This window comes from Tasmannia lanceolata, unplaced genomic scaffold (assembly GCF_043159265.1).
Source record: "Tasmannia lanceolata isolate RefF3 unplaced genomic scaffold, GAP_Taslan_0.1 ptg000016l, whole genome shotgun sequence".
Taxonomy (NCBI): domain Eukaryota; kingdom Viridiplantae; phylum Streptophyta; class Magnoliopsida; order Canellales; family Winteraceae; genus Tasmannia; species Tasmannia lanceolata.
Window position 1 is genome coordinate 13,171,088 of NW_027518693.1, and position 15,669 is coordinate 13,186,756.

Sequence of the window (15,669 nt, forward strand, 5' to 3'; positions counted from 1 at the left end):
TACCATATTAAAGTAGCGTTCTATAAGTAGTCTCTTGTGGGTTGATCCCTTACACCACCAGTATGAGCTCTACTGTGTTGCAACTTTTATGTTGTGATTATGATCCCACCGTAAGTATCAACATGCAAGCGGTATAATTTCAATTCCTCTTGAAGAGCCATCATGATTTGTATGGAAACAGTGTGTAGTTGTGAGTCCTCGAAATGGATCACCATTCACTCCTTGACAAGGACCAAGTGAAAAGAGAACTGTTGAGAGTGACACATATTGGAGGTCTGTGTCACATGATCAGGGGCAAATGGAGACAATAATATTGCTAGAAGGCCTTTCTGAAATTTAATAGTTACTAAAAAAATCCCTTTAAATGACAATTAAGTGGCATGTCACGTTTGGGATATTTTTGTTTAATATTGAACTCCAAAAGTTGGTGTATTTAACGTGGTACCATTCACACACACACACACACACACTCTTGTCATTTGTAAATTTCCAGAGTAGCTTATCTTCAAGTTATCCTTGTTGATTCAACAAGTGTGTTAACTTTTATATCACTCCTACTAATCTTCATGTTTATATCACTACAAGTGATATCTCCATGTTCTTTCAAGCATCGACCTTAGTCCGTAGGAGAGAGCAAAGTTCGGTATAAAGTATAACATGGTACTGTTTAGCTTTGGAGTTGAAGATTTTGAAGACATGAAAGTGGACATTCTTCAGGCTGCTCTGGAGACTATCTTGTGTGTGCAGGCGTGTGTTACCTTTTTCTTGGTTGTTTTCCTTTGCACTCCGTTTTGGCAGTGACTGGATAAGTGAAATTTCTCGTTCCATTGATTGATATAAAAGGCTGCAACTATAAAGATTCTGAAATTATCCTAAATATCGAACTGGGATCCTCTATGGAAAGCTCCCAGCCAACCCGAAATCATCAAAATCTTGATTTGGCTTGCATCTCTGGGACCAGGGTATCAACAACAATTTCTTGGCCTCGAAGCTTTGCAGAGAAAATTGTAAGATTTCATGTTTATTTATTTTTTGAATGGCAATCATAATAATATTAATGGTAAGATTCATGTTTCGTTAACAATGTGGAAACTGAATACACTGGCTGGATACACTGTTTTTTTTTTTTTTGAATGGTTACACTGGATATGCTGTTGTATATATAAAAATAAATGAATACAGATCAAACCCAAATCAAATACTTGATTGGCAATGGATTTTAGCTACTGGAGTCACTCTCACCTTGTTAAAGTGTCAATGAATTAATGTACAAGGAAACTGCTTCCTTGTTCACCACTTCTCACCGCTTTGCAGACCCTTGTGTACTTACTATTCATCCTTGTCTTCATCCTCATCATAGTTGAAAGGGAGTGGTACTGACTTGAATGCTCTATACTTGCCCACATTGTTCAAGTGCTCATTCTCCAACCTGATTGATGAAATACTCCCACCATGTTATCATTAAGAATGAAATGGAAAAAAAAAAAAACAGTTAAACCATCAAAATTGAGCAGCAGGCCACACCAAACACAGTTTAAGAGCGAGATGAAATTGAAATCTATTTCCATAGACTTCACCCTGACAGTATTCCATGCCTAACAAGTCATCTATTCTCATATTCCCATGTCAACTGAGTGGCTAGGCTATGCAAAGTCCATCATTGAGTTTCTGAACATCTAAATGATCTGAAATTAAGAATATAACTGACCTGAAGAAATTCCAAATCCCACGCCGAAGAATCTCCAGACATGAGACAATTGCAATCGTGACATTTTTATGTAGGAAAGACAACTCAAAACCCAATACCGACTGCACCCAAGCAAATCTCAGCAGGACATCCAACACCTGCAATTTGAGTGAAAATGTCAAGACATCAACTTCTCAAAGGTCAATTAAGACAACATTATCGTATTTACTTCGTACCATGGCTGCAAAGTAGACACTTTTGTGTGGAACGAGGAGTTTATCTCTCAGCCATCGGTTTTTGGAACGTCGTTGTAGAAGTCCCCAGTCCAAAACAACGTCCCAATACGTACTGAAAATTGTGGCAATGGCTGAAGTGATTCCAGCCATAACCTTCCAAAACATTCCCTTATACTGACCAAAAGCTGTCCTCATCACAACAGCGACGATTGTCGAAAAGTATTTTAGCCCATTATATCCCTGCATTGCATCTTTCTCTTCCAACATTCGTCGGATGCACTACAACACCAACAGAACTATCACGACAGGGAAAGTCATGTAAACTTAATCCCAAGCAAATGGAAATGGAAGCACAAAACTATCACGATAGAGCATCCATATGCGTTATGCACACATTATGAAAAAAAAGAAGACAGGATATCTAACTGGAAAATGTACTTAGTGTATGTAAAGTTGCAAAATAATTTGAAATTTTGTCTGTTAACTTACCAACTTCTCTAAAAGCTTAAGCTGTTAGAGAAAGGCAGTATTTATCTTTTATACTTTAACACTCCCCCGCACGTGTGGCCCACTTGGCAAACACGTGGCACATGTGGTCCCACTTTGGGCCGACCATTGCATGTGGATTTTTGCTATCCGGGAGGTTTGAACTTGAGACCTTTGGCTCTGATACCATGTTAACTTACCAACTTCTCTAAAAGCTTAAGCTGTTAGAGAAAGGCAGTATTTATCTTTTATACTTTAACATTGTCTACATTTAAGGAAAACTTAAATAAAGACACTTGAAATTTTGAAGGATTTCTGGGTCAGGAAATGTTAAGGCCCTGTTTTTTTTTTTTTTTTTGGATTTTGAGAATTGATTTTGAGTCCATAACTAATTATTGGAATCCAAATTACATTGAATTTCAAGTGCAATTAACAGTTTTGGACTCCAGATCAATTCTCAAAATCCAAAATGAACAGGGCCTAAGTAGAATTTTGAAAAGATTAAAACAAGCTTTCCAAAGGCTATGAGACTCTTTTGCAGACAAATTAATAAACTCATAAGCCCAAAAGAAGTAGAGCTGATGATTGATAACTAATAAAAAGAGTTACAAACAGCCTACTGTAACAGAAAGAAACTTGTCAGCAGACAAATTAATAGGCTTCATACAAATCATATTAATGTGAAGACTTTAATGGAATTCCATATCCGATATGTAAGATTAAGATTGTGGGTCTCATATGGTTTTTTCTTTCAAATCTCAATCTTTTGTTTTCCAAACTCTACTTCTCCCTCGATTCCAAGAAGTTGTTGGGTGTTCGGTGTCAGCTTACTATTTAAGAAGGGTAAGGTGGGTAGAATGTTTATATATGGATCTTCTTGTTCAAATTCACAAACTTGGAAGACTGCTCTCACACTTTGGAAACAACAACCCACAACTATGGAGGTAGAGCATTGATACTACAAAGAAGGTCCCTAGAGATTTCCCTTGAGCGTCTAAGCCTTACAGCTATATCCATCTGGATTCGACTCCCGGCCGTCATCTCCAATTCTGGACTCCCCATAACCTCAGAAAATAGCCAGAAAATCAGGAAGCCCTTCTATATGGATACCCCTACAACAGAATCGTCAAGGCCGAGCTATGCAAGATATTGCATAAAAATTGGTGCCCAGAAAAACCTCCCATACACCATCAATCTCACAATTTCTATGGGGGTTCACGTGCAAAAAGTTGAGTATGATTGGTGCCCAGAAAAACCTCCCATACACCATCCCAGCCACAATGGAAAGGATACAAAAGGAGAAAGAAATTGCAACCGGAACAAAAAATCTTGAGAGAACGAGAAAAGATGAGCTCCATGCTTGCCAAAATACCCAACTAATCAAATTTCTAGCCCTCGAGACTCTAGAAGAAGCCCCGTCAGAGACGCCACAATCAAAGGTGCTGGAAGTATCGTCCCTTAAGATATTAAACTGAAAACTTGCTATTCGATATTAGAGGACAATGAAAGAGAGGGACTAGAACTGGAGGAATCCAATGTATCGCACATAGAATTATAGGAAAATGGCAAGGAAAGGAAAGGAGGAGCGGAGTCACCCTCCCAAACAAGTGAACCATGGTAGAAAGTCCCAAAGAAGAATTGACTAAGATGCTCCCAAAGAGCCCAACATGCTCCCATCAAGCTAGCCGATTATGTAACTCAAGAGTATTGCGTAGTTCGAACTCTTAGGTTTAGTGTTCTTTTTTGTCTATCCTGAGTTTTTGGATCTCCCTCTCACATGTGTTCAAAGTTAGGGAAGGTGTCTTGTACCCATGAATGTAACATCGTTCTCTTTATCTTGTAAACATGTAGGGGTCCCCTCCTAACCTTACCTATCAAAAAAAGTTATTATATGGAGTTTTTTTGTTGGGTAAAGTTACCTGCATGAAGCGGACCCAATATGGAATCACTGCAATGATGAAATAGAAGGTGTTATAAACATTGCTTTTATTGCAACGCTGCATTCTATGGTCGATATCTCCCCAACCATAGTAGCAGATGTAGAATTCGAGACACCGAATGGCTTGCACCTGAAACAATTCTCTTAAGAAATTAAAAGTATGTTTTCTATATGTGTTCATAATCATGGTTAGCATATAGACAAGACCAAATAAACAATTATTTTTTTAGTGAGGGCTTCCCACTAAGGCCATGCTCGTTTCAGATTGCGATAACCGACGGTGAGGGCCCCAACCGATTATTGGCAAAAAATTATGCATAATTCTGGCCCAATAATAAGTTGGCCCCCCCGCCATCGGTTGTCACAATCTGAAATGAACAGGGCCTAATACTATCAATGTACGGTGAAAATGCCTGTCTATTACAATTGTTTTAAAGATTGATGGAAGGGGGGTGTCATTAATCTACTTAAGTTCTCCCCAAAGTGGATGCTATTTGTTATGATTGTATTGCAACCGAAACACGTTTTCGTGATCCTCGATGATCTAATGATCAGTCTAGCCTCTCCATTTCTGTTTGTGCTTTGTAACCTATTTAATCTGAAGTAAATTTCAGGATGCACACACACACATACATTAAACATGCCACCATACCTGGCTAGTTAGCTGATCTGCCAAGAAAAAATCTGGGAGTGTAACCTGCAGAGAGAAAAAAAGAAGAAACATTTAATCATGGTTTTGTTTTTCTTTATTGAATGTGTTTTATGTAGCCGTTAATTTCAAACTGTACCTTGTAGAGAGGAGCGCAAATGCCGTGATATGCACATCGAAGTAGAAAGCGGCGACTAGAGCGATACATGATGTTGAAAGGGCAAAATGTTATGAGGAGTATAATCTGCATCGAAAGATCATAGAAATCAGTTTCCGAACCTAGGGGTGTTATCTTGTAAGTGCTGTGCACATCAAAAGAGAAAAGTTGCATGGTTATATGCTTTAGAAATAAACCAAGCATGTTAGCATAATGTTCCAGAATAATTATTCTCCGTGTAATTTAGATTTTAGACACCAATTTGTGTGTTGGCATCTGATGCAGTGACTGTTGAAATGGATGTTTAAAAAACTCCTACACAGTCAAGTACTCACCCAAGGCAAAACGGAATTGACTCTAGAGTCTCAATATGGACCCAGGAAGTTTTTGATGGACTTAGATGAGTGAATTGAGTTTTTTGTTGACTCAGTAGGGAGTTGAAACTGAGTCGACTCAGTCAAGTCAAAGGTAGGTCCATTGAGTTTTTTGTTGACTCAGTAGGCCGCCTTTTCTATAAGCACCCCTTTTCTGATTCTTTTTTCTTGAATAGTACCCCTTTTCTGATTTTACACTACTAACACTGACTCAAATATTGACTCACCTGTGTATCTAATTGGTATTGCCCTACACAGTCAATAAAAAACTCCTTTGACTTGCCCAAGTCAATAACCACACCCATCATTGAATTGCCCGAGTCAACTTGGTTTTACCTTGGTCAAGTTCTCAACCTAGTATGAGTTTCTAAGGACTGCTTTTAGCAGTGCTTCTATCCCTATTTATGCAAATAAGAAAATGAATGTGCCAATAACAGCTCCTTGTAAATATTAGCTCATAAAAGCATAAGGTGTGGAAAAGTTTTTTACTTGTAGATAAATAGAAACCTATGTTGCATCAGTACGGATATGAGTGTCGGAATCTGACACAAGTATCAAGTGTCGGATTCGGCAAACCTCAAAAAGAACGATTCGTGAATTCTCCAAAATATTTTAATCAATTCTCAAATTTTATTTTTACGTAATAATACGGTTATAACAAGTAATATATTGAATATTTTAATAGGTTAAGTAATATAATATTTTATTTCCATTTAAGAAACTTAATATTAGGATGGGTAAAACTCAAACAATAATGTGGGGCACTAGAATTCTGAAACAACGGATAAAAGAGATCTATAAAAGCGATTTAGAAGTGTCTCAGAGAATCTTGAAGTATTGGAATCCGAGACATGTCCGACAAAGATTCTTCGTCCATTTAGAAGAATCCATGTAACAGTTATAGAAACAAACCAAGTTGGACCATTGATATGGCAAAAAAGCTTTTAGAAAATGCAATTTCATTTGTTACATACACATCGTCACTTGGAGAAATTTTTGTTGAGAGATCCTTACTGTAAGTAAGAACAAAGGCAGCAATTGGGTGAATGTCTTGTATTTTTTCGTTTTTGGATCTATCTGCATGTCCATGTTGGAGAGGACAGCAGCCAGTGCCAGTATTGCAAGAGTTGAGCTGAAAACGCAGACCTCTCTGTAGCCCAATTCAGTCCCTTGCTTGAAGCCGAATATAAATGGATAATTAACCCGATAGCGCCTCCAGAAGTAGATATTTCCAGCATACATAAGCATATGTAGGATGATGAATAAAAATATGCTGCAACAAAAGCCACCCCACTTGTTAAATAAATAAACTAACTGAAGACGCAAGTGGAATGTGTTTGAGTAATAACACTCGTATAAAGTGACACTAGTGACTTGCCAAAGAGAGTAGTAATTGAGGAAGCAATTATCGACTAGTGACATGGAAAATTGTGCCATAAAATTGACAATGCAGGTGGTATTCCACCAAAAGCTTATGATCAATGCTCAGAAATTTGATACAGATTGTAAGCTTTTAATAGATCGTACAATCAAATCGAGTTGTTGGAGTACGAAATTTAATGTTTTGACCTTATTTTGGTTCTTCCTTTTGAGTTCACTTGTAATAATGTTAGAAGCCATAAATTATTGGTTCTATCGATTCACTTAACTAATTGTCACTTTCTCTAAAAAGAACAAGCTTTTATATGCTTTCATCTAAATTTGATGCTTTTGATCGTTCTACATATGGATGGAGTTTTATGCTAAGTTTCTTCGTTACCTGTAAAGTGGGAACATGTTGTCCATGTACTGAGTTACCCCTGCTTGTGAAAGGATTTTCTGGGTACGAATTATCAAAACAAGGGCCACCAGAAGTGCTATTGTGCAGCCGACATTAAAACCTGCAAATGAAGATAAAAGATTTCCTTCAACACCTACATGAATTTAGAGAGGAATGTCCACTTTAAGAAAAAAATGATTGAAATGGACAACTAAATTGTCCTTTACCTCCAGATAAGATTTATGGCACTTGTTGATGCAGTTCAAAACCATGTTTTGTAAAAATGAATGATAGAATCTTCTATTTTGAACAGCCGATGACTATTTTAATTTTAATTTTCTTTTTGGTAATTTGTTTTCATATTTAAACTATCAGATCTCGTTGTTAAGTACATGAGTAATAGTCTTTATGCTTACACAAATTCTTCATCTTATCACCACCCCACTATTTGTGCAGCATAATGCGCTGAATTTTTTAATCTAGAATACAAAATTCTTTCCTAGAAGATCAACTTGTTACCATAACATCTTTGAGAAGTTCACTGAATTGTGGTTTGCTACCGCTGGAGTTCAAAGCATTTATTTCAATTCCAAATCTCTGTGTCTAAGAACAATCATCAGGAGAGGGGCTATAGTTTATGAACTAATTTTTTTATTAAAAAAAGTCTGAATCTAGAACCTTCATTAAAAGAAAATTAGAAAAAGAAAATAAAAAGATATAACTATAAGCAGAGACATGCACATGAACAGGCCTGCACTCTTTGAATGCCTATGCATGAGTTGAATATATATGGGACTTTTATACATAATTATGATAACTTAACGTCCATAAAGAATTTAAATCAGTTCAAAATCTCATAATTCTTTTTTGGTAGGTAAGTTGGGATTGAACCTGAGGGCGAGCCTTGGTGCAACGGTAAGGTTGCTCCATTGTGACTTGGTGGTCACGGGTTCGAGCCACGGAAACAGCCTCTCTGCAAAGCAGGGGTAAGGCTGCGTACATCTAGCCCTCCCCAGACCCCGCAATGGCGGGAGCCTCGTGCACTGGGCCACTCTTTTAAGCTGGGATTGAACCTCTGACCTCAAGGTTGCAGAACAAAGCCTCAACCAATTGAGCTAGAGGCTCAACCCCAGTCTCATAAAATATGTATGATGCATACTACACCTATCTTACCTAAGTAAAATGTTACTCTATGCCTTTGTCTTCTTGCTGTTGGCCTTAAGAGTTTTATGCCTTGCCTGCGGTTTGAGTTTGAGAAATGCTTGATGAAGGTAGCTTCTACTCTCTCCAACAGCCTGCTAACCTGTGAAGGAAATGTGGACCAGATAGCCAAGTTATTGAATAACTGTGAGACAACTGTTGCATGGTAAAGTATAATCAATGAGCAGTATAACTAATTTTAACATTATAACATTATTATTATAAATATTACACCATAAAAGCATAAGAAATAGATAATTTATATAGACTTTATGATAGTAGTATATCAGATATATTTACATTATAGGCATCCATGAAAAATTATTCCATGGAATATTCATTGGCCCAATTATGAAAGATGGGGGACGGATGAGGGAGAGGCAGAGAGACCTGAGAGGACAGGATTGGAGAGAGCATGAAAAATCCTTAAAAATGGTGAAAAAAAATATGCTACTTTAAATTGGGACTTATTTTTTTTTCTGTTTTTAGGGGATTTTCATGCGCCCTTACACCCAACCTCTCAAGTATATCCGTCTCCAGCCCATCTCTCACAACTGGCCCCATAAATATTCCATGGAATATTTTTTTCATGGTTGCCAAACATGGCCTTAAATGAATAACGACTGTCTGAAACCCATGTTGCATGCTAATTTTCTTAAAAATGGAGTGCCTTGGTACATAGTGTTGATAGGATCATGTTGTTCATAAACAGTTGATAAATACGAAATCCAACCTCATCAGAGCTTCCAAGGTAAGAGTTGTCGACCATTTTTAAGTAAGATCTAGATGCATTCCTTGAAGTGATCTGCAGTTAGGGGAAAAAGAATTTTCAGAAATAAATATAAAGATCATCAGAAACCAAGGTCCTCTTTGCATTCCCCTAAACATTACTTGCATATAATCTTAAATACAATAAAGGTAAAACAACAATAAACATGATCAGAAACCAAGGTCCTCTTAGATTCCCCTAAACATTATTTGCTGATCATCTTAAATACAATAATGGTTATAGTAGTTTTATATCTATATAATGATTATAGTAGTTTTATATCTATCTTAGTTAATGCCTTCCACAGTGGCCTCCATATCTCATTTTCAAATAAGTTTAACTTATACCAATCTTATTTTTAAATAATTGCTGATGTTGGTGGTATCCAAAGAGGGCTAAGTTAACAGAGAAAGTTAAAAAAAAAAAAAACAAGTACCCAATTAGAGAGGATGATGTTTATATGCTTACTCATTCTAAAACAACATCTTGAATTTGGTATTGGCTTCATTTTAAGTTGAGTTGCTGGAAGTAAGTTAGCATCGACAAGAAGTGAGGGGTACTCCATATGTATGCAGGAAAAAGATTGTGATTCATGATACCCATGAAGTGCATTCTGCTAAAAACATGGTTTTTTTCTGACTCTGTCATGGGAAACCTTAGAACCATAGAAGCAGGAAACGCCTAGGGTAGGTGGGAAACGCGTTTCCGAAATGGGTACGAAACACTTTTTGGAAAATGGTGAAATACCTATGAAACGTTTGTGAAACGCGTTTCCCATTTCACTTCCATGGAAACACGTTTCTTGGAATTTTAATACTTTTAAAGGGTATATTTAAACCCCCTTTAGTTTCTGTGAACAACCCTATCTAGTTTAAAGATAAATACACTAAAGAGGGCTGTCCTTATCAATATGTGTGTTACCATCACATTTATGTGTTTCACTAGCGTTTCTTTTAGGTTTCCCAAACATTTCCCTTGCGTTTCCCAATGCGTTTCACATGTGTTTCTCTATCGTTTCCCGTTTCTCGTTTTCCCTTTGATTTTTTTCTAACGCGTTTCCCGTACCATTTCCCGTTTCCGTTTCCCGAAATGACAACTATGCTCAGAACTACACAATGTTTGAAGCATACCTCTCTAGTCTCCAGGGGCCAGCATGTAATTTTCTTCTTATTTCTTGCCCCTTTTTTTCTTATTTTGCTAAGGAAATTTAGGCACATTCACTTTTATTCTTTGGGAAATGAATATTCTATTGGAAAGAAACCCCCATTGCAAGTCAATGAAAGCTAAAGTTTCCACCTTCAGCTCTCAACAAACAAAACTACTACTACATGGTATAAATGTTCCAAAACTAGGATTCAACTCAAAAATTAGAATTTCAATTAAAACATGAGTCACTGATTGACTTGGCCGTAACACCAGATTTTAGACTCAGTTCTTGGAGCTCAACCGGATAGAGTGGACTCCTCAGATTTCCTTATTGACCAGTGAGTTTTTGAACATTGCTTGATATGGCTTCTCCATTCAGGTGTAGGAAAGAGGATTCAAAACATCCCCCATTTCGTAGTCCAAAAGCCCCTCCCTCTATAAGTTCCCTACTTATAATTGTATGTTTACATTCTATTATTTGGGTAAATAATGGTTATAATAAATTTATATCTTAGGTCGTTAATGGATTCCAAGTGGCCTTGTTTCATTTGGAAAAAAAAAAAAAACTTAAAATGAACCTATATTTGCAAATAAGGTCCGACTTTTCGTGGCATGCCGTGAAGTCTCATAATGTTAACACTATCACTTGGTACTTGTGAATGCATGAAAAAGAATTCGAACACATGAAATAAAGTAGAGTGAAAGAGAATTGAATACCAAAAGCATGTAATCTTTTTTCATTTACTCAAATCAAAACTTTGAAGCTTATGAAGCTCAACAGAATAAAAAACAAGTTGTTTAAGTAGAGAGGACTGACCTTGTCATATTTCTTCATGATCTTGGAGAAGCCCAAGAGATTTAGAAAGCTGTTGCACCCATCAGCAAAAAGTCTCAGGTATTTGAGTAAATAAAATCATCTGAAATCAAAGATACAGGCAGTGCAACTATCCAAAACTAGCGCTCAAGATCCATTTCTTCTCCTAATTATATGTTTTACAAACATACCTGTAGCTCTTTAGAAGACGAAGCTTTTGGTAGAATTCAATAAATGCGCGTTTCAACTGTTTTTCGACTTTCTTGAGCTCGGGGTTGCTGAAACTTAGACCTCTACTGTTAGAATCCGAAAGCATACCTTTCAATGTTGAGCGTGGAGTTTCGAGCTGGACATTGATCTTTACATGCTTAAGAATTTGTAGTGGAGATGGTTTAGATGCCATGCCGTTCAAATTCAGTCCAGTGCCAACTCTGACTCCATTAGCTTCATTTGAACAATCTTCATTGCTCATCTCAACTTCTTGTATTGCATCCAAATGAGTAGCTGCTATTCCCACTGCACAATCACAATTTTTTTTTATAATTCTTCAGTAGAAGATTGAAAAGGTTCTAAGATGTGATATCATACCACAAGATACAATCATGGTTTAAAATTTCGGTTTCGGTAACCGTTTCGGACAGTCCGAAATTTCATACTCCCGTTCGGAATTCCGGACCGAAATTTTGTAACGTTTTTTTTTTTTTTAAATAAAAAATGCATTTTCTCGAAATTTCGGACCGAAATTTGGTAAATGGCGAAATATTTAATTTTGCCAAATACCGGTTTCGGTCCCCACCGAAAACCGAAATTTCGGTCGAAATTTTAAACCATGGATACAATTACATTAAACTATTTTTAACTGTTTGTGTCACCTTCTAATCTTATGTTTGCAAGCCAAGGATCTGGAGTCTAAGACAGTTGAAAAAACCATGATTTTTAGATCACAACACTTCAATGTGGTTGGGCACCAGATCAACAATTACAAAATGAGCTGTTATGTGATACAGTGAGCAAGAAAAATATTTTCTACATTGGAAAATTGCTAGCATGCAGCTATGCAAGAGTGATTAGAGGTGAGGCCACCACATATTGGATGATCAAAACCATTCATCTGAGTGTTGCATTTTTATTTTTTAATTATGATTTATAAGCCACAAACCAAGAGGTAAGGATCTTCAAATATGACATACCTAGTGGTTCTTCCAAATAGAAAAGAAAATAGCAAAGGTTATCTAGCACTGGGGTGATTTTTTTGTGAGTTGGAATAGTCACTTGAATTTCTAAAGTTTGATGTGGGTTACTGGGACTTTGATTTTATGTACTTTGAGGATAAAGATAAAAAGAGATGATAAGAACTATAGGGCGTAATCTAGTTGTATAATCTAGCTTAGTTAAGCTACCTAATCTAGTAGCTAGATGATCCAACGGTTAGGTGAGGTGAGTTCTGATATATTCCAACAACCACCATAGATTAAGACAAGTCAACTTTATTGAAAGATATGAGAGTAAGTCGATCTCATATCCTTCTATTTTCCTTTTCTTTTTTTTATGGCTATTGGCTGAGATTTTATACGGTGTAAGCCCTTATAGTCACTTATTTTCCAAAGAGTACTGTACGGACCACATCACAGGATGATCCAAACCGTACATGTGATGGAGAACAACTTAAATAGGTTGTGCACCCAAAAAAACTTCCTTAGGATAATCCTATCCCTCCAATCTAATGAGGTTTGCATATTATGCAGTCCCTCTATAGATCGGAGGGTTGGGATCATCCTGTAGAAGTATTTTTGGGCACAATCTATTTATGTTGTGGGACATCATACGGACAGTTTGGATCATCCTACAGTGTGATCCGTACAGTACTTTTTGAAAAATATGGGACTATAAGGGCTTACGCCGTATAAAAACACGCTATTGGCTAAAGTAATTTATTTATGGCCCGACTCAGATGATACCTTCCCAAATGAATAAGACAAAATCTGATATAAAGTGAGCCCATGTGGCAGTTCTCCCCCTGCAAAAGTGATCCGCAAATTGCCTAGCAAAACCCTTTGAGGGCACGTTTGGATGGGCAGCATGGACAAGAGAGAATATTGGGAATAAGCAGTCAACAGGGATGAGTGATGTGGATTAAATAAGGTTGGTGGAGCAACCTATATCTCTGTCGCCTTCATTAATAGTAATAATAATAAAGAGTGATTTGATACGTTCACTGGGTCACATTTGCGTAAGAAAACAACCACCTCCCATGAATTAAATGAATAAGACAAAATCAGCTAAAATTGAGCCTACCTAGTGAAGTTCTGTCCATACAAAAGTGAGCCGAAAAAGATATGACTTTTTGCAAAATTGCCTACCTAGCAAATTCCTAATAATACTCAGCAGCTAAGCCTTTCTCCCAAACAGGATGGCCCCACATTTTTTAGGATCCAAAGCCTTCATTTGATGGGCTCTTATCATAGATAAGGTGTGTACCAAAAATCAGCTCTAGTGGATCATCTTAGGGTGTCAATTTCTGCTTGGAAAAATTGGACAGATACTGTTTGTGCACAAATTTGCTCATTTTTTCTCTAAACAAATGGAAGGGTTAGGATGATCCAATGTGGCTGATTTTTTTGTGGACACCCTATCTATGATATAGCCCACCAAATGAATGCTTTGGATTCCAAAAAATGGGCCAATCCTATTTCTGCACTAGTGCATATAACCATATCTTCGCTCGAGTGCAGGAATAGCAAGCCCAGAAATAATAAGAATAATGATAATGTAGTGTGGGGCCCGGCCCATTATACGTACCTGAGGGAGGTGACATTTGGGTGGCTTGGATAGTTGCCGGTGAAGAGTTGCAGTCAGAATAATTAATAAGTAGTGTTGGGGAGAAGTTGGGATCATCGACCTTGATTCTTAAGGCGATGAGAGCGTCCATCTGCTTATTGAGAGCATCAGCATCATTCATCATCTCTTTCATTTTGGCCATGTAAAACTTATTGGCCTTGTTGAATTCCTCATCCAGTCTCTTGAAGAAGACCATCTCCATTTCCCCACCCTCATCTGAAGAAAACAGGAACATGGTCCGATACTCTTCCCCTCCCACAGATGATGATGATGATCCCTCCTGTTTTTGAATCAGTATAACTTGTTCATCCTCAGAATCTGGTGATGATTTGGTCGGGCTCTTCAGATTGCTATAACGCCTGTTCAGCCCGCTAAATGCCCGATACAAAGTCATTTTCCTCTTCAAAGTGCGGGTTTGATTTGGATTCGTTCGTTGCTTGAAACGGAGTATGTCTTTCAATATGGTTTTGAGCTTGTTGTAGTCCATGTAAGCGTTTTGCCATTCAGGCACCATTTGGGAAGTGAATTCCTTCCCAAACTTCATGATGGAATATGGAAAGAAGGTGAAAATTAACACAAGGGGTGTGTGTCTTGTGTGAAGGATGAAAACTCATTCACAAGCTTCTTCTATTTATTCGGAATTATTATATATTAAAATAAGAGAGTGTCTATGTTGTTGTGGGCCCTTTTGATTTTTCATCATCTTGACTAGTGTCAGCACCAACAACTATTAAAAAAAGAGAAACAGAGAGAGGTTTTGGAGAAGAAAAAACACCATGAATTACTTTTCAACACGTCTTGGGCGCGAAGGAATAAACGACAGAAATCTTATTCTCACACACGCTATTTTGAAAATGACCGGACCAGGCTTGAGAATCCATCTTTGCGGGGTTTTATGATGCACACATTCCTTGGGTGATCTAAATCGTTTATTTCCATATTTTTTCTCCATAAGATGTTCCTAATCCTCCAATCCATGCAGGTTTATATCATAGGGTTAGGATCATCCTTTATATAGAGAGATCTTAAGAATAACCTAAGGGGAAAATTTTATATAGTGGAAAAGTCATGGAGATTTTATGTAGATATGTATTGTATGATAGGTAGGATGAAAAGTAGGAGTGGGTGATGGAGAATTTTTTGGAACTAAAGTCGTGAATGAAAATGATGAGAGGGAGAGAAAATTGCCAGAAAAAAGCCGTCAATGAAAATAGTGAGAGGGAGAGAATTTAGTGAGAAGGAGAAAATACTGCGGACAAAAGAGGAGAGGGCGCCACGTCAGATTGAAGGGGATGGGGAGGCTGTCCACGTCAGCATGAACAGTGAAACCCCATCCTGCTATATTATAATAGATAGATATTTTATTTGGATTGTAGAAAAAATCTCCACTATGTCTCATGATTTTAGCAAGCAAAATTTTGGCAAATTTTTTTTTTTTTTTTGCCCCCTGCATAACACGGGTTGTTCAGCTAATATGCTTTTCTTAGGGACTAATAAGCAATTATTTTGCCATGTAGGGACTAATCTATGCATGGAGCAGTTTAGGCTCTTCCTATCATCCACCATTCATTCAATCCGTCAAACGCCCCAGTTATTCAATCAATGGACCTTATCA

The 15,669-nt window shown here is 37.3% G+C and overlaps 1 protein-coding gene across 2 annotated transcripts; it reads right to left on the reverse strand.

Annotated features, from left to right (window-relative positions):
- Positions 1 to 1,009: 1,009 nt before the first annotated feature.
- Positions 1,010 to 14,710, reverse strand: LOC143848591 (phosphate transporter PHO1 homolog 3-like). Of its 2 annotated transcripts, none has more exons than XM_077357556.1 (13): positions 14,016 to 14,710; positions 11,408 to 11,732; positions 11,220 to 11,268; positions 9,221 to 9,292; positions 8,461 to 8,590; positions 7,288 to 7,408; positions 6,543 to 6,801; positions 5,137 to 5,241; positions 5,001 to 5,045; positions 4,329 to 4,478; positions 1,924 to 2,202; positions 1,709 to 1,845; positions 1,010 to 1,429 (listed from the first exon to the last, which is right to left on the reverse strand). In XM_077357556.1, the coding sequence occupies exons 1-13, from the start codon at positions 14,596 to 14,598 to the stop codon at positions 1,330 to 1,332; spliced, it is 2,355 nt and encodes a 784-aa protein (XP_077213671.1). In that variant the 5' UTR covers positions 14,599 to 14,710; the 3' UTR covers positions 1,010 to 1,329. The 2 variants fall into 2 exon arrangements, with proteins under 2 accessions (XP_077213671.1, XP_077213672.1); XM_077357557.1 differs by lacking the exon at positions 14,016 to 14,710 and adding an exon at positions 12,407 to 12,488.
- Between the last annotated feature and the right edge of the window lie 959 nt (positions 14,711 to 15,669).

Coding starts and splice junctions, on each gene's coding strand:
- LOC143848591 (XM_077357556.1), bottom strand. CDS start 14,598: ATGAAGTTTGGGAAGGAATTCACTTCCCAAATGGTGCCTGAATGGCAA. Junction 11,733..14,015: donor CCAAATGTCACCTCCCTCAG/GTACGTATAATG, acceptor GTGATTGTGCAG/TGGGAATAGCAGCTACTCAT. Junction 5,046..5,136: donor TTTGCGCTCCTCTCTACAAG/GTACAGTTTGAA, acceptor TTCTCTCTGCAG/GTTACACTCCCAGATTTTTT.